We start from the raw sequence: 26,806 nt of genomic DNA on the forward strand, positions 1-26,806 counted from the left end.
AATTATAACAATGGACTATCATTGCACATCTATTAAAATTGTCAATACCAAGAACACTGATAACATCAAATGCTGGTGAGAATATGGAACAACAGGAACTTTCATTTAATGTTGGTGTAAATGCAAAATGGTATAGCCACTTAAGAAGACTGGCAGTGTTTTACAAAACTAAATATACACTTACCATATGACTCATCAGCAGCATATTTAGGTATTTACCCAAAGAAGTTGAAAACTTATGTCTATGCAGAATCCTATGCATGGATGTTTATAGCAGCTTTATTCATAATTGCTAAAGTTTAAAAGCTGCCAAAATGTCCTTCATTGGGCCAGTCAATAAACTCCGGTATGTCCAGACAACGAGATATTATTCCACAATAAAAGGAAATACTATAAAGCCATGAAAATAAATGGAAGAAACCTAAATGTGTACAGCTGATTCTTGAACAACATTAGGGTTGGAGCACCAAGCCCCCAACAGTTGAAAACCCTTGTATAACTTTTGATTCCCCACAATTTTAACTTCTAATAGCTTACTGTTGACTGGAAGCCTAAAGGATAACAGAGTTGATTAACACATATTTTACATGTTACACGTATTATATACTGTATTCTTACAATAAAGTAAGTTAAAGAAAAGAAAACCTTACTAAGAAAAATCATAAGAAATAATAAATTTGCACTCATTAAGTGACAGTGGATCATTATAAAGGTCTTCATCCTCATCATCTTCACATTTAGAAGGCTGAAGAGGAGGAGGAAGAGGGATTGGTCTTGCTGTCTCAGGAGTGGCAAAGGTAGAAGAAAATCCATGTATAAGTGGACCTGTACAGTTCAAACCCATGTTGTTCAAGGGCTGACTTTATTACTAAGTGAAAGAAATTAATCTAAGAGGCTATATACTGTATAATTCTAACTATATAATAATATTCTGGAAAAGGTAATGCTATGGAGATAGTAAAAGATTAGTGATTGTCAGGAGTTAGGGAGTAAGGAGGACAGAACAGGCAGAAGACAGAGATTTTTAGGGCAATGTTACTATTCCGTATGATCCTACAACTGTTATTACAGAACATTATACATTTTTAAAAACCCATAGAATATAAAACATAGAGTAAACCCTAGTATAAATTAAGGACTCTAGGTGATAATCATGTACCAAAGTAGGTGTATACAGTAGTATAATGTACTACTGTAACTAATGTATTAATGTTGGGTGGAGATTTTGATAGTGAAGGAGATTGTGCACTTGTAGAGATAAGGGTATATGGGGAATTCCTGTATTTCCACTCATTTTGGCTGTAAACTTAAAGTTGGTCTAAAAATAAACTTTATTAAAAGTTTAAAAAGAATCGTCAACGTTTCAAAAAGTCCTGTATTCCACAATATTTTCTCTCACTTCATGAAGATGAATATAATAAACATGGAAGTGATATAACACCAAGAAATCCAGATTTATATTCAAAAGGGCAATAATAATAATAATTACCATTATTATTTTACATTGAGACATGGTCTTGCTCTGTCAACTAGGCTGCAGTGGCACAATCTTGGCACAATCAGCCTTGATCAACTGGGCTCAAGTGATCTCTCACCTCAGCCTCTCAAGTAGCTGGGACTTCAGGTGCATGCCACCACACCCGTCTACTTTGTAAAAATGTTTTTGTGGAGATGAGGTCTCACTGTGTTGCCCAGGCTGATCTTATAGTCCTAGGCTTAAGGAATCCTCCTGCCTCGACCTCCCAAAGTGCTGGGATTACAGGCATGAGCCACAGAATTAATGTGATGGTATAGATATGTTAAGAAGAAATCCTTATTCTCATCAAATAATAAAAATTACTGAAGTGAACAAATAAAATAGAAATAGGCCCTCTGGAATTTATGACAATTATCCCTGACAAAAATTCTGATGTCAAATAGTATTGATCACGAAGAAGCTTCCTCATTCTGTAGGTTGTAATTAAAGAGTCCTTAGCAGACAAGCTTACGTCTTATCCCACACAAACTGAAAGTGCTCATGAACATAAAGGAAACATGATGTGTGGGTAGAAGGATTTAGTTTGCCACTATGGAGCACCATAATAGAGAAAACTTAAACTTGTATTTTGCCTTCCACTCAGGAAAGAATCAAAAGTATATGATAGAGTATCCCTTTCTATTAAAAGGACAGAATGTTATAACCATTTAAAATGTTCTTCCTTAAAATATATAATAAAATCATTAATTGTTTTATTCATTTTTCAATTAAAAGAACACTATTCAGACATGTCCTTTCATGAGGCAAAACAAAACAAAACAAAAACACACACTAAAATTGTTAGTATAACTACTGGGAAACCAGTATTTTTCCCACATGAGAGACACACAAATTCTAGATTCATGGGTTTTCACTACAAGGAACATTAAATTGCATTTAAAAATAGCCCAGATGTTTAGTATATTTACAGCATCAGGGTTTGTTATTTAAAATATCTTCCATTTTGTGTAGGTTAACTGTTTCTTCTTCTTTCTTTTTTTTCATTTTTTAAGACAGGTTCTTGCTCTGTCACCTAGAGTGCAGTGGCATGATCACAGCTCACTGCAGCCTCGAACTCCTGGGCTCAAGTGATTCTCTGCCTCAGCTGCCCTAGTAGGTAAGACTACAGGCACGAGCCATGACCACTGGCTAATTTAAAAAAAAATTGTAGACATAGACTCTTGTTATGTTGCCCAGGCTTGTCTTGAACTACTGGGCTCAAGAGTTCTCCTGCCTCAGTCTCCCTAAGTACACCTGATTAGAGGTGTGAGCCACTGTGCCCAGCCTGTTTCTTAAATATAAATTACCATCACAAAACAAAATTCATAGACTCAGCTATGTTCTATAAAGTATTTTCAAAGGGACTAAACTATTTTAGTTTTTTTGTTATTCCTACCAACACCTTACTTCAGTGACTTCTAACGTGGCTAAGCTACGTCTAAATCAAGTCCATCTTTGCTTCAAGCTATTCCATCTTTTTTTCAAGATGTTTACACAGAACAATATCACTGCACATGGTGTACTATACTGTAATTATTGATTTTTTGTTTTTTAGTCTCTTGAACAAGTATTCACTCAACAAACACATAATACTGATTTTCTCTGACATACAGCTCCTGAAATATATGTCACTAATGAAGGGTAACAAAATACGTCATTCCAAAATATGCCACTTGTAAAAATTCTTTTTTGTTGAAGGCAATTGCAAAGAAGCAGATAAGAAAGAGTTCTTTGCTTTCCCTCTGTTTGCCTAAAACCAGGCCATAAATCTGTAGACTTTTCTTTCCTGCACTCTCTCCAGGGAGGGCAGAAGTCAATGACAACCTCCAGCCTGAACCTGGAGGCTGCACCAGAGGAATCCACATAAGAAACTTGACTAAAACTAGGCATTATCTGTCATTAATTATCCTCATATATTAACCTTCACACAATTTGCTGTTCCTATACACTCAAAGTCCTTTTCCTTTGTTTTGACTCTTCTCTAAGAATTTATTGTTCTTTTAAGATGATATATACACCAAAGTTCTAACCACCCCTTTGAGTTACTCATCTCTGAGTGCTTCCATATAAATGTATAATACACATGTTAATAAACTTCTGTTTTTTTCTTCTTAATCTGTCTCCTGTCAATCTAATTTACACAGTTTCAGACAATAAACCTAAAATGAGTAGAGAGAAAACAACTTCTCAATGCTAACACATATGTTCAGGTGACTGCCTGTGTTAAAGCCTTATTTATCATCTGCCCTAGAAATAAACTTGATCTGTGATCTGCCTTATCTGCTTAAAGCCAAAGTCTGTGCCTGAAGGTCTCTCCCTACAATCTAGCTCCATTTCTTCACTTTCTCATCTTATCTTTCTCATCTTATCTTAGATAAATTCAGAATCTCTATAAACTTAGCCCCTGCTTATTCTCCAGAGCTGTTGAGGTATGCCTAGGAACCCTGCTAGGCACAAACCCTGGAAAAGATTATTTAAAAAGAATCAGGGCAGTTCATTATTTGCTGTGAAGATGACTTTGCTTTCATAAAAGCCTTTCCCACTCATTCCTGAGTCTATTTGCAAAAGAGACTACTGATGCCTTATAGTTGAAAATGGTCAGATATCTGAATAAAAATATACAAATTTAAAGCAAGAAGAGACTAGGAATGGTAACCCAGACCTGTAGTCTCAGCACTTGGGGAGGCTGAGAGAGGACAGCTTGAGACCAGAAGTTTGAGACCAGCCTGGGCAGCATAACAAGACCCATCTCTATAGTAAAATAAAATTTATAAAGAAAAAAAAAGAAGAAACTTTTTTTTCCATAGAACTCATGTGCTACTTTGTTTTGCTTTTTAGAAAGTAAAAACCATTTCATTAGAAGAAGACTCAATGCACCTATAAAAACAGAACTTTCATTAGATTCTGAATAGCTAACATTCCACAGGAAATATGCACAAGTACCACAATGCCAAAACTATCATCAAAAGGAGGAACACAAGGAATATCCCTTCTTTGGGAATTCAAGTAGCTATTTTATATTGGAACTGATTGGGTAAATGGCTGCAATTTTCCATATGAGTATTTCATTGATATCTTTAAGATATCAATATATATTTCTTAACTATATTTAAAATGTGCATTTTTCTAAAGCTGTTTACTTTTCCTTTTCATAGATCACATAATTTTGAGAAATTAGACACTTACATCTGTTATGTTCTCTTTTCAGTTATTGAAAATGTATACTTTTAACTATGGTTTTTCACTTGTTCTAATGCTGGATTGTGTTTAACTAGTTTATTAATCTCATTTACTGGTAGATCATTTCAGGATAAATGCTCCTCTTAAACTTTAAATACTAAAGAATAATCAAAAAGAATTTGAGCCCTTCATTCTAGAAGCAGAAGCTCAGTTGTCTATTGCAGCATATTTCAAATTTCTATGGTTGGCATGTAAACTTTCACCATCTTCACTTTGGTTTCAGAGACATTAACGACCCAAACAAATATGATTGATACAGACATGATCCACTTTAGTTAAAAAGCTTATTTTGCTTTCATGGGAACTGCTTTCTTTATATTCTTCACCAATTATTGTGCTGAATTTCTAAAAAATGATACAAGAAAAAATAAATTATGTGATTCTTATCATGCCCTTAATTAAATAAGGAATACAGAATCTATAAATTTTAAATTGTAGATATAAATAGCTTGCTGACTATGGAAAACTGGCATAGTAGAAGGATTTGACCTAACACTGAAGTGCTTCTTGCAGCAGAAGGAGATCAAAATATATCACTCCCAAATATGCCACTTTGGCATAAGGATTATTTTGAGCTAAAGCTAAGTGAGAATCAACAGGTGTAGAGAGAATTACCTTCCCTCCCTTATCTGCCTAAAAGCAGGGTATAAATCTTCCTTTGAGAAGGATGCTCCCTTTCCTTGATACCAGTGAGAAAGACAGACTCATCATAGAAGACAGGGAGTTGACAGCAGATGAGTTTGCATAAACAGATCTTACTAAAATAGCCCTTACCTTCCATGAGTTCCTTCATATATTTACTAGTCACTTTCCATAAATCAATTCTCTATTATCTCTTGAAGCCCAGATTCTCTTTCCTTTGTTGAAAGGGTATAAAAGCCCAATCCTACTGCTTCTTTGAGTTTCACTTCTTTTCTGTGAACTCTCATGCACATAAAAATTAATAAAAATTGTATGCCTTTTCTCTTGTTAATCTCTCTCTTGTTAGTTAAATTCTCATGCCCCAGGCACTGAACCTAAAAGACTAGAAAAAAAGTGTTTCCTCCCTGACTGAGCTATAATCAAACTCAATTCAGAATATTACTTAAGTAATGAGAACTAACAGAAGTGTTAGCATGAAGGACATATCTCAGTTTATAATACCATACCTTATCTACAAAGCAAAGGAGATCTGAGAAATTAAATCTATTGAGAAATGACAACAGGTCTAATACTTAAAAAAAAAATACGGTACGTGTATTTCTCCCACTAAATATAGAAAAACAACAACAAAAAAAAATCCCTGTGTTTCAATAACCTCACCCAGCAGTAAGGAGACACCACTCAGGCATATTAATGGAGGCTGCGTGGGGAATCTGGACTTCAACCCCCATCAGTAAGTAATAAGATGGCACCTTCTTACACTGGTATCAGAGAAGGTCTGCTAAAGAGAAGAGTTAATTAAATCTAGAGTATTATAAAATAATACCCAAAATGTTCAAGATATAATCCAAAAATCACTCATTGTATCAAGATCCAGGAAAATCTCAATTTGACTGAGAAGATAATCAACAGGCAGCAATACCAAGATAACAATGCTGTCGGAATTATCTGACATGGATTTTTAATCTGCTTTAATAAAAAATGCTTCAGTGAACACTTATTTATAAACATACTTGAGACAAACAAAACAGAATCTTGGGAAACAAACAGAGGCTATAAACAAGAAAAGGGAACTGGAGAACTGAAAAATACAACTGACATAAAAAACTCAATGTATGAGTTCAACAGCAGAATTAAAAAAAAAAGAAAACAGAGGACAGAATTAGACAATCAGACTTGAAGATGGAACAGTAATAAATTATCCAAACTAAACAACAGAAAGACAACAGACTAGGGGAAAACAATCACAACAAAAAACAGAGCCTCAGGGACCGCTTAGACTCTAACAAAAGATCCAACATTCATGTCATGAGAGTTCCAAAAGGAATGGAGAAAGAAAGTGGGGCTAAAAAGGTACTCAAAGAAACAACGTCCGAAAGTTTCCCAAGTTTGGCAGACAAAAACGTACACATTCAAGAGGCTAAATGAACCCCAAATAAGTAAACTCCAAGAAATCCAAGCCAAGCAAGATACATCACAGACACCTGAAAAAAACAATGCAAAAGAAAATAGCAACAACAACAACAAAAAACTTTAAGGCAGCCAGAGAGAAATTATACCTTATCTTTAGGTGAAGAGCAATTAGAATGACAAAGATGTCTCATCAAAAGCCAAGGAATCCAGAAGGAAGTGGCACAACATTAAAAGAACTCTCAACCTGGAATTTTATATCTGGCAAAATATCATTCAGGAATAAAGCAGAAATCAAGACAAGCTCAGAAAAAGGAAAACTAAAAATTTGTTGCTAGCATACCTACCCTAAAAGAATGGCTAAAGAAAGCTCAAGGAAGAAAATCATAAAAGAAGGGACATGAACATTGGGAAGGAAGAAAAAACAATGGAAATGGTAAAAACAAGAGCTGAGAAAGGACTGAAGAGGAAGGACTATTAGAACAACATAGAGCTATATGAAACTACGATCACATAAGCAAGCCATGGATGGACTGGGTCTGTGGAGAGGAGTCTGTGCTGTAGGATTGTGCATGAGTAGAGTTTTGTTGTCTATTCTAAATATGGCAGACATACTTGGCTACCTACCCCAAAGACAAAACTTTCATTCTTTCTTAATAACAAAATCACAATTTTCTTCTGGACTAGGTATCACATGATTCGGAGGAGGCCAGTTCCCTCACAAGATTCATCAACTAAATTATGGTTTGTCAATGTCAGTTGCAATTTCATTCCTTTAACAAATACCTGGTTTACTGTGGGCTTGAGAAGCAGTTCCAGTTAAGGATTCTTGAACAGATATCTTCTAAGATGCTCGTGAGAAAGATTTCTCCATGAATAAAAACTTACGCAATAGAATGTCATTTCCCCTTTTTCTGCCTTTGGAAGTCACTGTGATAACTGAAAATGTGGCAGTCGACTTCAGACCATAAGGGGAACCCAAACATGAAGACAAACCCACATACTACTAAAAACAGACAGACGGAAAGAACGTGCTTTCTTAATGACATCATTGAAGTATTGAATTAACCAAACTTAGTATTATCCTACCTTCGAACTCATATGATACAAAATAGTTTTTTAAATCTTTCCCAAAACCCTTTGTGGTGTCACACTAAATGCTAGATAGTAGTCTATTATATGAATATACTATAATTATGAAATTATTTCTCTATAATTGGATACTTAAGTTGGTTTCTTTCTTTTCTTTTTTCCTCCCTTATAAAGGATGATGCAATGAACATCTTTTGGCATAAAATTTTAACTGAATTTAGGGTATATTTTTCATGGAATGTGTTCTGAGAAGTAAAATTACTAAGTTAAGTGATACAAACATTTTTAAATTCCCTTTGATGAGCACAGTAGCGCCAAATTGATTTCCAGAAAGTATGTTCTTATTAAACTCCTACCAACCATATGTGTGGCCTGCTTTACTATATCCCTGCCAAGAGTCATTATTTTCCCTTCATTCTTGCTGATGGCACCTCACTTTAAAAGTCTTGAATAGTTTAAATCAATTTTGGTAATCCAAGTTTCTTCCTTGAGTCTTCTTTTTATATTAAGACAATAAATTATACATAATAAAAAATTAAATGGAAAATTTTGCTATGTCAAACATTTTTATGCTACAAGCTAAAACTGAGAACCACTGATGACATCACAATAGACAACACAAAGCAAAGTAACTATTTCACTTAGGTTAAGGTTAATTCAAATTAAGCTTAATTTAAATTTTAAATAAAACAATGCTGAGTAATATTCTCTTTTCAAAAAGAGTTGAATGTTACTTGAAGAACATTAAGAAATATTGTAGCAGTCAGTAATTTGGACTCTACCATAAGAAAAATTACTAATTCAAAATGGTCCTCAATTAGATTGCAAAAATAAATTAATACTGAGTGTATACTTACAAATCAAACACCAAGTAGTGAAAACCCTCTTCTGATATGCTATCATGAAGTCGCACTAGAAAAAAATAAGAGAAGAAAAAATATGTTAGACCTTTTCCAGTGATCAATGTTAAACCAGACTTCACATGAGCATCTGTCTCCTAGCTAGAAATGTTTGCATCACATTGTATTTTTGCCTTTGATAAGTCCATATCTTTTACAACATAGCTTGGGTTCAGACAGACCTAAGGTTTGGGTTCTGGTTCTGAAAATTGGTAACTATGTCATCTTAAAAAAAGTGCCTAATTTGTAATGACATTATTACCTATGCTTTATAAAACGGTTGAGATTAAATGAAATAAAAATAAATCCACAAATTTTCAGGTGAATACTAAACAAATGTTGAGGATCATTATACTATATATCCATATACTCAAAGTTACCAGGTTCTGACAATTATTCCACTTCCTTGCCATTCCGTTTGCTATTATCTTAGCCCTAGTCCTCGCCAACTCATGCTTGGTCACTACAATAGACAGTAAGAGGAATGATTCCAAATCTAGGAAATGGTTCCCCAGACTGTGTTCTCCCTTTTGTCCAAGAAGTTCTAGGTGGCACTCCCTGGTCAACCTGGTAAAACACAGTTTTTGTTATGTTACTTATTTACTCAGGTCACCCAAATCCATTGACCAACTAATTAGCCCAAAATGTACAGCTAGAACTTTTGCTAAAATAATCTACTAGTTTCTCAGTATTACTTTAAAATTTCCAATGAGCTAGACTTTAACTGATAACTCTAAACTAAATCACATGTGTAGACTTACATACAACTTACTGTCTCTGCTGTTTATTTTTGCATAAGCCCCAAACCTTGTCCCAGTTATCCTTCATAAATAGTAAATTCATTTTTTGGGTTATTTATTTGTTTTTATTTTTTTACTTTTATTTTAGCTTCATGGATACATGTGCAGGTCTGCCACACAGGTAAACTCATGTCACAAAGGGCTGATGTTCAGATTATTTTGTCACCCAGGTACCAAGCCTGGTACCCATTAGTTATTCTTTCTGCTTCTCTCCCTCTTCCCACCGTCCAACCTCTAGTAGCCCCAGTGAATTCTTCCTATGTATCTAAATCACTGCAAGTGGTGGCTTGACCTTCACTGGAAGCAAAAGGAGGCAGGGAAAGCAACAAAGTTTTAGGACACAACTACTTTTACAAAAGTCATCACAAAATAATAACGATTTTCTACTGCAACCTGTTATGTTTCCCATGTACTGATGACCGCCATGTTGAAAATGTGAATTTATAAGAACATTTAGGCTATCACACAAACTAAAATTATTTATAGAGGGAGACTGTAGTACCCATTCAACACCCAAGCTCATAGACTTAAGATAATCTCCATGCTTTATCACCTAATTTCATCCCCTTTGGAGCTCATTCCCGGCCCCTTATTAAAATCTTTTCTGAATCCCTCTCTAGATAGGTTATAGTGAAATGTGAATTTTCTACTGTTATGAGGAGGAGGCCTATACTGTAGGCAACTGAGAATGCAGCCAACAGTTCAGTCTCAGACCCTCTACTTAGCTCTTGAGTGCGTGAAATGTAAACATACTGCAGTATCTCCGCCCTGCCACCCTTATCTTATTTGTTTGTCACAGTGTCACCTTTGAATTCATTCACACAACATATTTTATTTTTATTTACTATCTCTAATACCTTTCCCTTCTTCAGTATAGAGAGTATCCTCATCAATACTCCCAAACTGGAACCATATTTTATAAGTCTTGCATCCCACACAGAGATCTGGCCTATAGTAGATGGTCTGTCATCAAATTTTTTTTGAACATTTACTGTAGAAGGTTTTTGGACAGAAATTTTCACCAAGGATCGATACATGTATTATATATACACATAACACATACAAACACACACACACACACACATGTACATAAATAAAATAAAATGATTGCTACAGAAGCAATTCTTCCACCACTTTAATGGTGTGAAAGGTATTCTTCAAGTTGCTAGTATCAGAGACGCTTGCTACCTTTGCTTAAACTGATGCTGTTGAAGAAAATAAAGAGTTTGGTTTGATGATGTGTCTTTAAATGATCATTTAGTACAGTAATGAAAGCTGGGTCATGGACAGTAGCTCACTGGCTTTCTTGAATGACAGCTTCAGAGATACCTCACTTAGCAGCTATAACACAGTAAATATTCAAATAAGCTTAAATAATGGCATGGCTTCTTAAAGAACTCATACAATTATTCTGAAAAATAAGATGAATTCCTATGTTATCAAAGTTACACTGAAAAGTAAAGTCTACAATGTGAGCAGGAGAAAATCGCCGTTACTTTCTTCCACTATCTGAAAGTAAAATCTTCAGGTACAAGTGGGATGTCGGGTGTCCAGTTCAAAGAGGTGTACAGCTGAACAGAGGAGGATATTTCAGGTACAACTGGAGAGCAGTAATGATTTCTGACTATCCTGGGAATAATATTTTCTTAGAATGATTACCACTAGCTTATTAATACTAAATATCATCATTCAGAAATTATTTTTTGAACAAGTCAAGAGTTGTTCAGATACAAGCCTGATAATCAAACATACGATACAAAAGCACTTAAGCAGCTAACATGTGATAAGGGTTTGAGACAAATCATTTAGTCAAGTCTACTTCTTTTGCATCACCCAATTTCAAAATAACCTCTCATATATCTAACCAGCCACTTGACCATGTGATATTATGAATGTGTTATTGATGTAGCAGAAAAAAAGTCAGCATCATGTTTACTGGATTAATATATACTTTCTTCCTTCCTTCCTTCTTTCCTTATATCTTTCCCTACCTCTTTCTACTCTTTTATTTTAATTAACTCAAAAATCAGAATTACATGAAATTGTCATGATTTTCACTTACTATATTAACAAAATCAGATAATATAGTCTTCACAGAGATATTCCACATATTTACAATCACTGTGAGGATGAGCTTGTTTCCTTTAAAAATTTTTAACTCTTCAACTTTTATTCTGAGTTGATGGTATGTCTATATAGTCTGAAAGATAGCATTTTAGTCGTAGACATCCTCTATTTCCCTTCAAGTCTTTTCTGTTGGTCAAAAGTATCCTTCATCTCCTATCCTTTTTTCCTTTATAACAGATTCTCAAGGAATGAAATCGTGTTTACTTTTACAAAATGTTACATTAATTATTCCCTATAAATAACTGTCAATTCATTTTCACCGCAAAGGAATAACACAACATTCTGTTCATCACAGCTGTTAGCTCAAGATTGACAGCACTGGGCATGCTGCATTTTGAAGCATACTGCACCTCATTCTTTCTATGACTGCTCTGTTATTGCCATAAGCTTCACATATGAGTCCATGCAATTAGCCTAATGACAGTTGTCTCTATGATGTCTTTAGAGAGAAATTTTAAAGAAGATAATGAGAAAAACATTTGAGAAAACAGGTTGTAATACATTTTGACAGTCATTCTTTTTGAAGTTTGGTCAAAGGTAAAATTAAGTATATGAATAAATGAATTTTCACAACCTGAAACAGCACAACGGTTATCATCTGGAATAGAATTTTAGATTCTGGAACTTTAAGTATGGAATTTATAAGGGGATAAAAGCTTCTGAGGCTAAAAATAGTTCCAAAGGTTAGTTGACCCATGACCTTATTCTTTTCCTTTCTCCCCTGCATGTGTTATCACATTTGAATGATCACAGGATCACTGCTTCCTCTTCCTGTCCTTTGTTCTTGCATTATTTCATTGCAGTTTCTAGCTAAACATTAGCTCCATAAAGAAAGGGTCAAATCAACCATGGTCCTTATATGATCTGAGAAATTTTAATTGAATATGCTAGAAGTTTTCTATTTATTTTAATTCTTCATTTCACTTAAGGGGTTAAAAGATCTAATAAAAGTTATAGTTCTTACCGTCAGGCACAATGCAAATAATTTTTGCAAGAGTTATTGTATTTAATATATGCAAGCACCACAAGGACACTTTGCCATAAGCTTTTGCAAATGAATGTTCGCAGGCTTAGAGGCATGGAAGAATCTTCCAGGTTAACAGCCAGTAATTAGCCAGGCGAGGACCAGAATGTAGAGCTGGATGATTCCAAAGTTGTTCTTACTGAGAATACTATGGGGGTTCCCTAAAACCTTTTCGTCAACAAACTACTTGCCAAATACCTGGTGGCATATGAACTGGTTTGTCAGGGTGAAATAATATTCAAAAGAGAGGAAAAGAAAAAAAAATATTATGGTGACTAGAGAAAGAAAAATAGTAACAAGTAAGTAACAGACAATTTCCACAGAAAAAGAAAACCATTTTGAGTGTAGGTTTAAAATGGGATGCTATAATTTGAGGGTATAGAGATACCTAGATGATGTCTAGGAGATGAGGCCACATTTATCTCTCTATACAGTTCATAAAGCCCCAGAAAATAGTTATTTTTCCACTTCAAATTAGGAATATGAGAATTTCCAGTGACTCAGCTGTTTTATCTGACAGAACATTTAATCTAACAAAAATGGTAGTAAGTTGAAGAATCTGAAAGCTTACCCAACATATAAAGTATCATAAATTTAAATTATTTTCATTTTCAATAATTACCACTTTCACATCATGAACATTATGATAACATGGGCAAAAAGGGGTGTGTGTGTGTGTGTGTGTGTGTGTGTGTATGCGTGCTCATGCGAAGGAAAGAGAGAGCGGAAATGAAAATGAATGTGCAAGGGAGAAGAGAAAAAAGAGAAGGAAAATTAAACTCCAAGTAGAAGCCATGTGAAGTACATCTTATCCATTTTGATGACAAATGTTAGAAACACTTCTGTCAAAAGAAAAGGAATATATTATTTTATAGAGACTTATCCTTCATAAAAGGCTAAAAGGATATACAAAGTCAATGTTTTCTATTTCAGTACTTTCTATTTCAGACTTCCTTTCTCCTCCATTTCTTAACAGTAACCCCCACACAAAATAAAACTGTGGTTGTGAATTACGATTTTTATATGAAATTATTTATACAAAATATTATTTGGTTCAAATCATACTGATTCTTACTCTGCCATACAACCCAAACTCACTATCTGTTGTTTTTCACTTAATTTTTTTATGGAGATGGGGCAGTCAATTACATTGGTGGACCCCAGTGGACTATGTCTGTCAATATTCACGTCCTTGTACAGTCCCCTTCCACATTGCTTCTGGGCTTGGCTATGTGATTTGCTTTGAGTGATTAGCATGTGTGATGAAAGCAAAACCTTAATAAGCTCTCTACATTGGAGCTGTACTCTTGGAAACCACTTGCTGTGCTAAAAGAAAAGATCAGGTTAGACTGCCAGACAAGAGGCTACATGGAGAGAAATCTCCGAGGATGAGAGATAATCTAGACATTCTGTTACTAACATAGCTCATAGCTGAATGCAACTGCATGAATGACCTCAGTTACACCATGAGAGTAGAGCAGCCAACTGACTGAACCAAAGAATCATCACAAATAATAAAACGATGTTATTTTAAGCCACTAAATCTGGGGAGAGGATTGTTACCTAACAATAGATAAATAAACAGAAAAGACTTAATCTAAAATGTGTGAATGACCATATTGTCTTCAAATAAATTTTCCAATATCATATGCAAATTTAGCAGATAAAAAGAATGAGTCTGACCTCAGAAAATAAGAAAGAATTAGTAAAAATGTCTAAATCTGAACATGGTAGGGCAATGCTGCCAATATTATCATAACACTAATAGAGTAATTCATACAGAACAGATTGTATTATATCCTCATAATCATTGTTTGTCAGCTCTGAGAAATAGTCCTGGTTATTAATAAGGCAGAATTTGCATTTTTAGCTTTGCTATGTTACAAAGATTGAGGTAGTTGGATTTGGTTCACATACATACTGGGATGCAAAAATGGCAGCTTGTAAGTCAGATCTTTTTTATATTCCCATCAGTAGTTAATTATAATTCACAGCTAGAACAAGCACTAGCCAAGTTAGGCCATGCAACACGCCAAGCCTTCCTCAAAAGAGGGAAGCTAGCATTCGGTTCATTTGTAAATTAAAAATAATAAATATAGGCATATATTTATTCATTGTATATCTATGTACACTTTTTTCAATATTACATTAAAATGTAAAACACACACAATAGTATTAGAACATTTTAACAGTCAAATTACACCACTCTGGAGAGAAATTTCAGCTCAACTATTACTCTCTTGGCTTTATTTATGACAAAGCTGCTCAATTCTAGAGAGAAAACTTTTCAAATAGAAAACACAAAAGCACTGAAAACTCAGTCCAAAATCAAACTAACGCTTCTAGAAAAGTGAAGGCAAATCTGCCTATATGTTTTTCTAAAAAGTATTTCCTATAACACAAGTAACACAGTTAATAAAATGACACCATTTGTTTTTAATTTTCCCTGTATAAAATATATTAACTTGAGTACATTAGAAAAATACATGCTGTTCTTTTTTGAAATATAGATGTTAATTTTTAAAACACTGAATAGAAATATAGACAGATAAAGATACATATTCATTTTTATATTGTTATTAAGGTCAAGAGTCTATATAGCATTTATAATTTGACTTATTTTACTTGTTTTAATGTGACACTTTAACATTTGGGTATTAAAAATTTGTGAGTTTGATTAGGTGGCTAAGGCAAACAAACTGGTCAGGCTTAGAAGCCACAGTCTGTTCTAATTTTAGCTATTTGAACACATGAAATTACATAAGGGTCATGTATTTTTGAAAAACTATTTAGCAATATGCCCCATTAATAAATGCCAAATAAGTCATTATTCATTACTCAAAAGTTAAAATTAAATTCTATATCAGAAATTGAAAAATTATTATAGTAAAATTTCAGATACTTTTCCTGTAGTGACAAAAAAATCTACATTGTAACTTAAGATCAACTAGACATTAAATTCTATTTCAAAGCAATTCACTGCTTATACTTAAGAATAGGAAAGAATATTAAGTAAGTACTTTTTAAAATAATCAAATATAATTAGTATATGAAAACTTGATAGGGAACACCATCCATATTACTTTAAAAAGTATTATAAAAGTACACACAGAAAGTCACTAGATCCCAAGATAAGTTCTGAAGGTCAAAGCAGATCACCTCTGGTGACTATGGTCTCCATTCTTATTCCCGAATTCTCACCCCATTCCTGATTCAAGATTAAAAGCCAAGTTTAGATTATCTTCAGTATCTACAGGATCAGAATAGTATAATAATATTCAGCGCTGACTAGAAGAAATCATTATGCCTTTTATAAGCCAGCACTGATTACAAGCCTAGATTATCCAATTGCATTTCTGATGGGTCAAAATAGTTATTACTTGGGAGAATTTCAACCTGGGTAGAAATTAGAAAGTGTGAGATATGATCAGTAACTGTTGACTGTATGAGGATCAGCCACACTGATTATATGACACCACAAACAGCATGAAAGAACAATCAGTTCTTTTGCATGAAAGAAAAAAAGTCATTAGTGGCTAAATATAGAAGCTCAGAGAAGATTAAAACAATAAAAAAGTAAACAGGTAATTCATTTAATATCTTGTCCTGCACATTTTTAATAAAAATATAAACATAAGGGAAAATTAATAGACTCAGTAATATCTGGAAATGTTCTTTGTTTTCTTCAAAAAATCATTAGAAATTATCTTGTTGTATATTTTAATTGAATAATTCCATTCTGCTTATTATGTTTTCTAAAAAGGTAATTCCATTTCTTGGAAAAGTTGATACTCATTTCAAGAGTATTGAAACCATACTCATTTACATAGAAAAATCTTCTTTCCCTCTTTCAATTTTGCATTAATATCATTTGTTTTATGTATTTTAATCAGTGATTTCAACTTTCTTTTCTTTTCTTCTTGCCTTATGTTTTTGTTATTCCATCTTCCACTATGTATTACGAGTTAATCAGTAATCTCTCATCAATACCCTTAGCGATTAGGAATGTTTAAAAAGGGCCAGGGACAGTGGCTCAAGCCTGTAATCCCAGTACTTTGGGAGGCTGAGGCAGGCAGATCACTTGACGTCAAGAGTTTGAGACTAGTAACATGGATCACTTGAGGTCAGGTCTTACCAGCAACACGGTGAGACCCCGCCTCTACTGAAAATACAAAAAATCAGCTGCGTGTGGTAATACATGCCTGTAATCCCAGCTACTCATGAGGCTGAGGCAGGAGAATCACTTGAACCAGGGCGGTGGAGGTTGCAGTGATTCGAGAAATCACCACTGCACTCCAGCCTGGGCAACAGAGCAATACTGTGTCTTTAAAAAAAAAAAAAAAAAAAGAGGTCGGGCACAGTGGCTCACACCTGTAATCCCAGCACTTTAGGAGGTTGAGGCAGGTGGATTCACCTGGGGTCTGGAGTTCAAGACCAGCCTGACCAACATGGAGAAACCCTGTCTCTACTAAAAATACAGAATTAGCCAAGTGTGCTGGCAAATGCCTATAATCCCAGCTATCTGGGAGGCTGAGGCAGGAGAATCACTTGAACCCAGGAGGTAGAGGTTGCAGTGATTGTGCCATTGCACTTCAGCCTGGGCAACGAGTGAAACTCAGTTTCAAAAAAAAAAAAAAAAAGGAATATTCAAAAAGTTAAAGAGATGGCTGTTTTGGTCTTATCTTACTGTACTCTCTGAAACTTATCAGACGTTTTGGTGAGTATGGGAGAAGTAAGGGAAGACGGACAATATATGGAAAAGTAAAGGTATTCCTGAGATGGCAAATACCTTGCTGATGAAGAAATTGACTTCTGTAATAAAAAACAGAAGAACTTTTTTTGTTCTTAATTTGAAACTGGGTCTTCCCATGTTGCTAAGGCTGGCCTCTTGATCTCCTGGCTCAGGCAATCCTCCTACCTCAGCCTCCAGAATAGCTGGGATCACACAAACACCACCATGCCTGGCTAGAAGAAACAATTTTAAAAGATAAAAAATAACAACAAAATCAAACATGGTGTTTCACATTAAAGGTAGCTATTACTTTGTGAAACTTTTGCTTGGGACACACACACACACACACACACACACACACACACACACACACTGTGCACTGGGCCATGATATAAAACATTTTTTATACTCTAGGTTACTGTAAGTAATACTTGATAAGCACTGGATTAGATGATCCTTCAACTTCGAAGATCCTATAAGACTCTTTCTAAGTTTTTACATTTCTACATTCCTGGATGATTATGGCTAATAAACAGTACGGAAAATAAATAAGATAGTTATTACCAATATAAAGCTGAACACGATTCTCTAAGTATAAGAGTTTTCCCTCTTCAACGCTGTAACAAGTTAAAGTTTAAAACTTCATTTTATTTTGAAAATTTAAAATCAATAACTAGAGAGAAAACATAGAACATTTATCTTGTCAAATTAAAAATATGCTCTTCAAAAAATTAACTGAGCAGATGAGTTCCTTTTCTAACACTAGCTCGTGGAGAATAGTGAATGGAAAAACTTACTAGGTCATCTTCTCTTTGTAGCTTACTACCATATTATCTTAACACTTGCAACTGTATTTTCCCTAGAGACTCACTAGACCAAATGGTCTCATCTTTCAATCCCCTTTTTTGAAAATTCATTTATTGCATTTTTCCAAAGTTGATATGTCATATAAGCAGGAAATCGGTGAGTTTAAAATCCTAATAACTGTTACGAAATGAAGCGTAACTGGCTTGTAAACATGTTATATTATTACATTAGCCAATAACATTTGTCTCTATATATCTATTTTTATGATGAAAGCACTTAGATCAGTTTATTTCTCCTGTATAATATTCACAAAAGAAGTACATACAAAATACATTCTGTAATCTTAGGCTCGTGATCTGGGAAAAGCATGGGAGTTATTTATATACTTACTCATGAATTAGATGCCATTGGAATAATGAAGAATACTAGCAATATAGCCACAGGCACTGTGACACCAGTCTGCATCTATCAGGCACCTAATATATTTTTATCGAAGCCTTCGCTAGAACAGTTAGTTCAGCCTAGGTCAATGTTTTGCTTTTTGTTTTGTTTTGTTTTGTTTTTTACTTTTTTTTATGAGACGGAGAGTTTCACTCTATCACCCAGGCTTGAGTGCAGTGGCACTATCTCAGCTCACTGCAATGCTTGCCTCCCAGGTTCAGATGATTCTCCCGAGTAGCTGGGATTACAAGCATGTAATACCACACCCAGCTAATTTTTGTATTTTTAGTAGAGATGGGGTTTCACCATGTTGGTCAGGCTGGTCTCGAACTCCTGACCTTGTGATCCACCCACTTCAGCCTCCCAAAAGGCTGGGATTACAGGCATGAGACATTGTGCCTGGCCTGATGTTTTTAAAGTAAAGAATAATTGTCTATTTATTATGAAATCAAGGAAGTTATAATGAATGATAGACATTTCAAATGTGTGATGCATTTGCTTATCTCATAGATACCTCAAACCAAACATGCTTAAAGAACTCGTGATCTTCCCCCTAAAACCTGATTTATCCATGGTCTTCCATCTTTCCAGTTGCTCATAAAAACACCACTGTAATTCTTGACCCTTTCTCTGAAAGCAAAATCTAATCTGAAAGCCAATCTTTCAAAATATAATAGGGAGAGATGGAATATACATACATGGAGAGAATCTGACCACTTTTACCTACTCCACTGTTACAAGCCTGATCTATGGCAAGTCCAGTAGCCTTCTGTCTCATTTCTGTCTCACTACTTTTACCATGGCAGCCAGAACAATCCTGTTAAAACTTAAATCTGATTGCTGTCCTGTTTGGAATCCTCCAATGGCTCTTAACTTACTGTCTCTGAGTAAAAGCCCAAATTCCATTCATGGCCTAAAAGGACCCTCTCTTTCCTACCCCCATTTCCCCCAACCTCTTCTACTGCTTGCCCCTGGCCCACTGTGCTCCAACCACACTGACATCCTTGGTGCTTCTGGAGAACTCTAGGCAAGCTCCTCTCTCAGAGCCTTTGCACTTATGTTCCTCTCTCTGGAATTCTTTATCCTGATATCCACATGGCTCACTACCTCATCTCTTTTAAGTCCCTAGGCAACTTTTCAGAGTACTCGTTTTTGTAAATAAAGTTTTTTGGAACATGGCCATATCCATTTGTTTATGTATTATTTATGGCTGTATCAAGCTAGGACTGCATTATTTAACAATTGCAACAAAGACATGTCCAGAAAACTGAAAATACAAATGCCTTTAGAGAAAAAGTCTGTTGACCCCTGGAGTAAAGGGTAAGACTGCTGAAAGTGAATATAGGCTCTGAGAGGCCGGAGTGTGGCATGGATAATCTATGTGGCTAATTAAAGACATGAAGAATGATGGTGGAGATGGAAAGGAGAGAATGTAGTTAGTCAGTTACTATACAATACAACCAATAATGGAAATCACCAAGAGAATGGTAGAAAATTGCTGCACTAAGAATGTAGGATCTGAGAAAGTGTGTCTCAAAGATAGGGTTGGTAAAGGATGGAGATAGGGGATGTTGAGGGAGGAGGTGTTAACTATGGTTGTACAAAAGCAATGAAGGTACAAGGAAACACCTGTCCTTTCCCTGGTTCTGTGGTCTGTGGAGGCCCAAGAAAACAGCCAACACCAACAGGTAAAGAAGATAAAGCAGCTCCCTCAAGAGAGTCAGACTGCAGTCAGCACAAGAAGAAACAAACAGAGATTATTAGAGACTAGGGGCAGTCTGCAAATATTATGATACCAGATTTATTACTGTACAATTAAAAAGAAAAGAAAACTAATGAAAAGTGTGAAAAGTTGGCAACTTTCTCACAGTCTAGGTATTAACCCAACAATTATTCAAATTGCTTAAGATTCATACTTGGTTAACACGCAGTCTTGCTACTAAATCAATAGTCTTTATCCACTGACAAACTGATTTCAGCAAACAACATACTTTTCTGATTTTCTTTTTCTTTTTTTCAAAATTAACTTGCTATTGAGAAAGTTTAACAAATTGTTTAACCTGAAAGACAAATTTCCTGGTAAACAACCATTTAACATCGCTGGTGCCCTTGCCTCAAATCCATTACCGACAAGGCAGTCATCCTTTCAAAATGCAAATCTGATCATATCACACTTGACCAGTATAAAATTTGTCAGCCCTTCCTATCAATTTTATGTTTCAGAGCAAACTTCTTAACATGACCCATTTATCATGTGTCATCCAAACTGGGACACTCTGAAAGAGAGTGATTAATTTTTATACAAGTAAACCAGGACAGCCCCTAGAAAAGAGGTTAGTGTGGCCATCCCACCCACAAGTCCCTACCTCTCCAAATTCCTTCACATTCTCCCTCATTCTTTCCCCTCTCACTCCTTTTAGCAGGCATCTTTGCTAAGAAAAAAATAATACAGCTGGGTGTGGTGGCTTATTTGCTTGTAATCCCAATGCTTTGGGAGGCTGAGGCAAAAGAATCGCTTGAGCCCAGGTGCTGGAGGCCAGCTTGGGCCACAAAGTGAAGCCTCATCTCTACAAAAAATTTTTTAAAAGAAACCAGATATGGTGTTGCATGCTTGCCTTTGGTTCCAGCTACATGGGAGGCTGAAGAAGGAAGATCATTTGAGCTCAGGAGGTCGAGGCTGCAGTAAGCCGTGTTTGCACCACTATACTCCGACCTGGGTGACAATGAAACCCTGCCTCAAAAACTTATAAATATATATCTCCATATTCAAAACCTTCAAATGGCCAAAAGAACAAATACATGTCCATTGAATGACATGATAAAACACTGTCTGACTCACCCGAGGATTATCTAATTCTCTAGAATAGGCATCTTTGTTTTATTATTTGCTATTGATTAGGCTTTACTCAGGAGGCAAATTGGATAGCAGAGTGTTTTTATATATAGTCCATGAGCATAAGAATGATTTCAACATATTCAAGGAATTATCAAAAACAAAAAACAAAGCAAAACAAACAAGGAAACAAAAATGAAGGATACATAACAGAGACCTTATTTGGCCCACAAAGCCTCAAAAATTACTCTTTTACCAAAAAAATTTGCCAAATTCTGGATTAAGAAAACTGATGATGCTGCAAATGATTCTTAAAGGTTATAGCCTTGTTGTCTGTAAAGCAATAACCAGTTTAGTTTTACGGCAATCACATCTTAGCATTCTTCTCTTTCAGGGACTATGAATATTTCTGTTATTCCTACACGTTTTTTGAACTAGCCTGACATCTTGCTAGCTCTCTCAATAATAAAGTATTTCGTAATAAGTATTCTATATAAAATAAAATATAAAATATTTTGTAAATAAGTAATAATTAATGATTACAGATTAATGATCAATGATCTATCATGATGATAGATCATAACTGATATCAATGATAAATGTCTATATATACATATGTATGTGTATGTGTGTGTAAATAAACACACACAGACACACACACATATAAATACTTAAAGCATGTGTCACTTAACTACAGAGACATATGCTGAGAAGTGTTGTTAGGTGATATTGCAAACATCAAAATGTACCTATACCTAGATGGTATAGCCTGCTACATACCTAGCCTATATGGTAGTCTACTGCTCCTAGGCACAAACCTGCACAGTATCTTACTGTGCTGAATAGTGTAAGCAACAACTGTTAACATAATGGTAAGCACCTGCTTATCTGAGCAGAGAAAAGATAACAGTAAAAATATGGTATTATAATCTTATCTGACCACCATCAATACAGGCAGTCTGTTGATAACTGAACATTGTTATGTGGTGACTCTGTGTGTGTGTGTGCGCGCGCGCGCGCACATGTGTGTTACGTATGTTTTAATTAGTGAATATGTCATGTATATGAATGTACCATGATCTACATAATCAGTTTTCTGTGGAAGGACATTTGAATTGTCTTCGGCCTCTTGTTCTTCAGTCCTATCACTCTCACTCACCCTCAAGAGCTTCTCATTGTTTAGTAAATACATATACATCACCAATCCAGGATTTCAAGGTCTTCTTTGGTCGAGAAGTATTTAACTGAGAATCTGTTGTTTCTAATCTCTGAGATCCTTTTCTAGAATGTTACCTACTCCAGTCCCTACCATAGAAGCCCTAACTTTCACGCTCAAATGCCAGCTTCTCACAGTTCATGGCTCAATGTAGACTCTCCTTCTATTTTCTATAGTAACTGGAGCCTCACTTCTAGTAAATTTAAGGAAAATCTTGAATAAGTTTAACCATCTTGGAAGTAGCATGTCTTAAGATTTGATATGTAACAGGTAAAGAAAATAAAAATTATGCCAAATTTCCATCCACAGCCAAGATGTACCATGGAAAGACATCTTGAATATAACTTTTACAAAAAATAAACAAACCTGAATCTTTTCAATCACCTTATAACATGCTTGGTATAAGATAATATTTTTGCTATTTGGCAAAAAAATAGGCAAATGGAAAATAAGTATTTGCTGCTGTACTTACATGCCTTAATCACTACAATGAACATTCTTGCTCACTTGGCAGGAAAGCTGGGCATATTTCTTTGCTCTGACTTTATAAATATTAAGTAACTTTCTGTTCTTAACTTACTTTCCTATGTGAACTTTCATACAAGTGAGACAACACATGAGCAATAAACATAGTAGTACCCTAAAAGGAATTGTGGTCTGTAAAACATGGTGGTGTATTTCTGGTTTCTGCAATTACTGTGGCGAGTATATTCTGGCATACATAAGAAAGTGCAATGAAGGAATTCATGGATTGTGGTTATCAGTGTCTATGAGTGGGTTGATTTAGGCTGAGTCAGTCTCCTGAACCAAACCATCTCTGGTGAATGATAAGCCCAGTTTTGTAATTATAAAATAAATGGGAAGTCCAAACTTTGGACATATGGTAACTTATAACCAACAAATAGGCACCATAATAATTGCAGAGAAAGCTTTCAACTGTATACAAAATTTAATATGGTTTTAGCTATAATAATACTTATCCAAACTTGCATTGCCCTGAAGTTTTGTGTATGTCCTTGGTAGAAGCAGTTTTTTCTTCTTTCTGACCAAGCACATGGAATCAGGAGGAAGAGACCCCCTGCCTAGTCAGCCAGATGTCTGTTGATCAATGGAGCAGACACAGGAGGTAGCAGCAGGATCAGACTCATCTCCTAGTTACATGTACACACCATCTTTATTCCATGGAATGTCAAAGACAGGGAGCAGATACTTAGTAAATAGTTGTTGGTGATAAATTCCTAATTCTTCCAGTGAATATTTATTGAGTCATATACTAGGCAAAGTACTATAGGTACAAAGAATGAAGTACAGAACAAAATAATGTACCTGACCTCACAAAGCTTACGTGCAAATGTGAGAAGACTGATCAATATTAAGCAAATAGGCAAATATATACATAGGAGAGTGATAAGTGCTCTGAAAAACAATAAAGCAGGACAGGAAGGAAGTGAGCACCAGGAGAAGGAAAATAAAGAGTATTTGGAAAAAGCATCACCAATAAGATGTATTTTAAGAAGAAGCCAGAAGGAAATAAATAGCATGGAGTCATGGAGATGCCTCAGGAAGATCATATGGAAGACAGGCTAAAGCAAATACTAAGATCCTATGAAAGACTTCACTTGACCAGTTTGAGAAACAGTGTGTCTGTAGAAGAGTGAACAAGGGAGAAGGTAGTAGGACATGAGATCAGAGGTGTGACTGAGTATTGTGAGTGTGAGTATGAGGGTTACGCAGAGCCTTAGAGTAAGCCATTATTAAAGGCTTTGGCCTTCCTCTGAGCTAGGTGGGAATTCACTGTAGGATTCTGAGGAAAGGATGATGTGTTCTGCTTGTTTTAAGAACACAACTGTGACTGATGTGTTGAAAATACACTGTAAGGAAGCAAAGGTAGAAACATAGAAACATGCATGTAAAAAGTCAGGTGAAAGATAACAGAGTTTCAAACCAGGGTGGTGACACTGAAGGTGCAATGAGATTAGATTCTGAATATATTTTGAAAGTAGAGCTGACAGGAACTGCTGACAGAGTGGGATGTGAGAGGAGAGGAATAATGAATGATGTCAACGTCCTCAGTAACCGGTATACTGGAATACATGAAGGTGGAGGTGTAACAGTTTGAAAAGATGGAAGTAAATTGGAAATGCCAAATGTATCATCTAATGGAGAAATCAAGAGAAAGGAATTCATTCTTTAGTGGATGAAATCTACTCTTGGCCTACTTGATTATTTCCCTTTAATCATCAACTGCCTTATGATGCTCCTTGAGGTGAAAAAAAGTAGAGAAAAAATACCTTTGAAAATAAGATATTATCCCATTAATGAATGCTTGTGTCTCTATATAGAAATGTGTTCCTTTAAAAGCGAAGGTGAATTTGATTCTTTCAATTTATATCATTTTCCCATTATATTTCACTGTAATAAATTTTGGACTGCTTAACACAGACAATTCGTATTATCTGTAGTAGTTGCGTTCTATAAAGTCATCATGAACATTGAATGAGCAATATATTAAACCACTGTTCCTGGGGGAAATACAGCATTATTTTTCTGTAAGCTCCTAGTCACAACATTTCTGTCAACTAATTAATACATAACCTAGTTTTATGTGTATTTCTGTTTAAAGAGATCTTAACTGATATACATTGTTGATTCATTGACATTGAACCCACATCAAAAGGCATTATAACTCATGCATGAATGAAGCCTTATCTAACATACAGATATTTTCCATAAGGCACATCACAACCTTCTTGAGCTCAAAAACTGTAGACAGCACTGAAGCTTTATATTTGGGGGCCATTTTAAATAGGAAAATTACCAAGGAAAAGCACCAAAACATGGCATTACATAGATGGTGAAAAGGGCATTTGCTTAGTGTTATAAAAGGTTAAACAAGAAGGTAAAGTGTGGCCTTATTAGACCTTAGCTGGGTACACATATGCACACAATGTGACACAAACATCTTGCTGTTCTGCATGTCTGTGGAGGTCCACGGGTCACCACAAAAGGGCAGCAACTACAGATGGGATTATGAAATAAATTTTCTAAGAGCAGGTAAACTCACAGTTACAGGAACTGCAATTAATGAAGATCAACTGTATTTATTTCTTATCAACTGATCTTGGCTCTTAGCCCTTTAATTATATTTATCTGCTCTTTAGAACTACTATCAAGATATCATTGATTAATAAACACAAATACTTAATTGTCAACGAAGAAATCAAATCTATGTGGTTAACCATTCATGAAATTTTTAACAAATCAATTACTACATAATCAATCTACTTTATAAGTTTGCATTTTATAGATATGATCTTTCCAAATATTTAATATTGCATGAATTATAAACACTATTAAAAGAGTATGTACAAATTACGACACTGTGTTAGAGACTACGTTAGCAAATTACACTACAGTTTATAACCTACTATAAGATTGGCTTCCATTCAGGAAAGGAAATAAAAAAGAAAAAGGAAAGAATAAGAAATACAGCCTTGTTAATTTTAAAAAGCAATCTTTAATATTAATATAAACTCTGATTAACACTAATGTGAAAATTATATTTGAAAATGATCAGTAAAATCAGAAGTCTGGGTGACCTTTCTTCTGGATTCCTGCCTCAAAGCAGTGAAGTTTGAAGTGATGTTGATATCTATCACGCTCTCTGATCCTCTCAAAGGACTTATCTTTCCTGGTACAAAGCCTCTGGGCATTAAAATTATTCATTTCATGACATATTTGGGGCTGCATGGCAAAAACAGCTCTCTGAAGATGATGCACGTAAATAAAAAGGGTATAAAAGAGAGTCTTGTATTATGCAATGAAAAATGAAAAGAAATGCCTTCTTGCTGGCAAAGGTGATTTTTTTTTCCTTTTTTAAAGGACAATAAAATCATAGAAAATAAGATTATATGAGTATCATTTTGGAAAAGTTTCTATTTTTAATATCTCCTAAACAAAAAATAATTTTGAACTAAGTTGAAGGTTTGGCTGAATAATCTGCAAACAGGAAAAAGAGCTGCTGTGC

The 26,806-nt window shown here is 35.0% G+C and overlaps 1 protein-coding gene across 32 annotated transcripts in view; it reads right to left on the bottom strand.

The window, feature by feature from the left end:
* CAMK2D (calcium/calmodulin dependent protein kinase II delta) overlaps nucleotides 1-26,806 on the bottom strand; it is a 313,396-nt gene that overhangs the window by 145,283 nt on the left and 141,307 nt on the right. For all 32 annotated transcript variants that reach the window (XM_037732181.1, XM_037732133.1, XM_017510373.2 and 29 more), the window contains one exon: nucleotides 8,758-8,812. In XM_037732181.1, the coding sequence (XP_037588109.1) occupies nucleotides 8,758-8,812 (55 nt within the window). The remainder of the gene's footprint in view (nucleotides 1-8,757; nucleotides 8,813-26,806) is intronic.

This window comes from Cebus imitator, unplaced genomic scaffold (genome assembly GCF_001604975.1).
Source record: "Cebus imitator isolate Cc_AM_T3 unplaced genomic scaffold, Cebus_imitator-1.0 Scaffold17, whole genome shotgun sequence".
Classification (NCBI taxonomy): Eukaryota; Metazoa; Chordata; class Mammalia; order Primates; family Cebidae; genus Cebus; species Cebus imitator.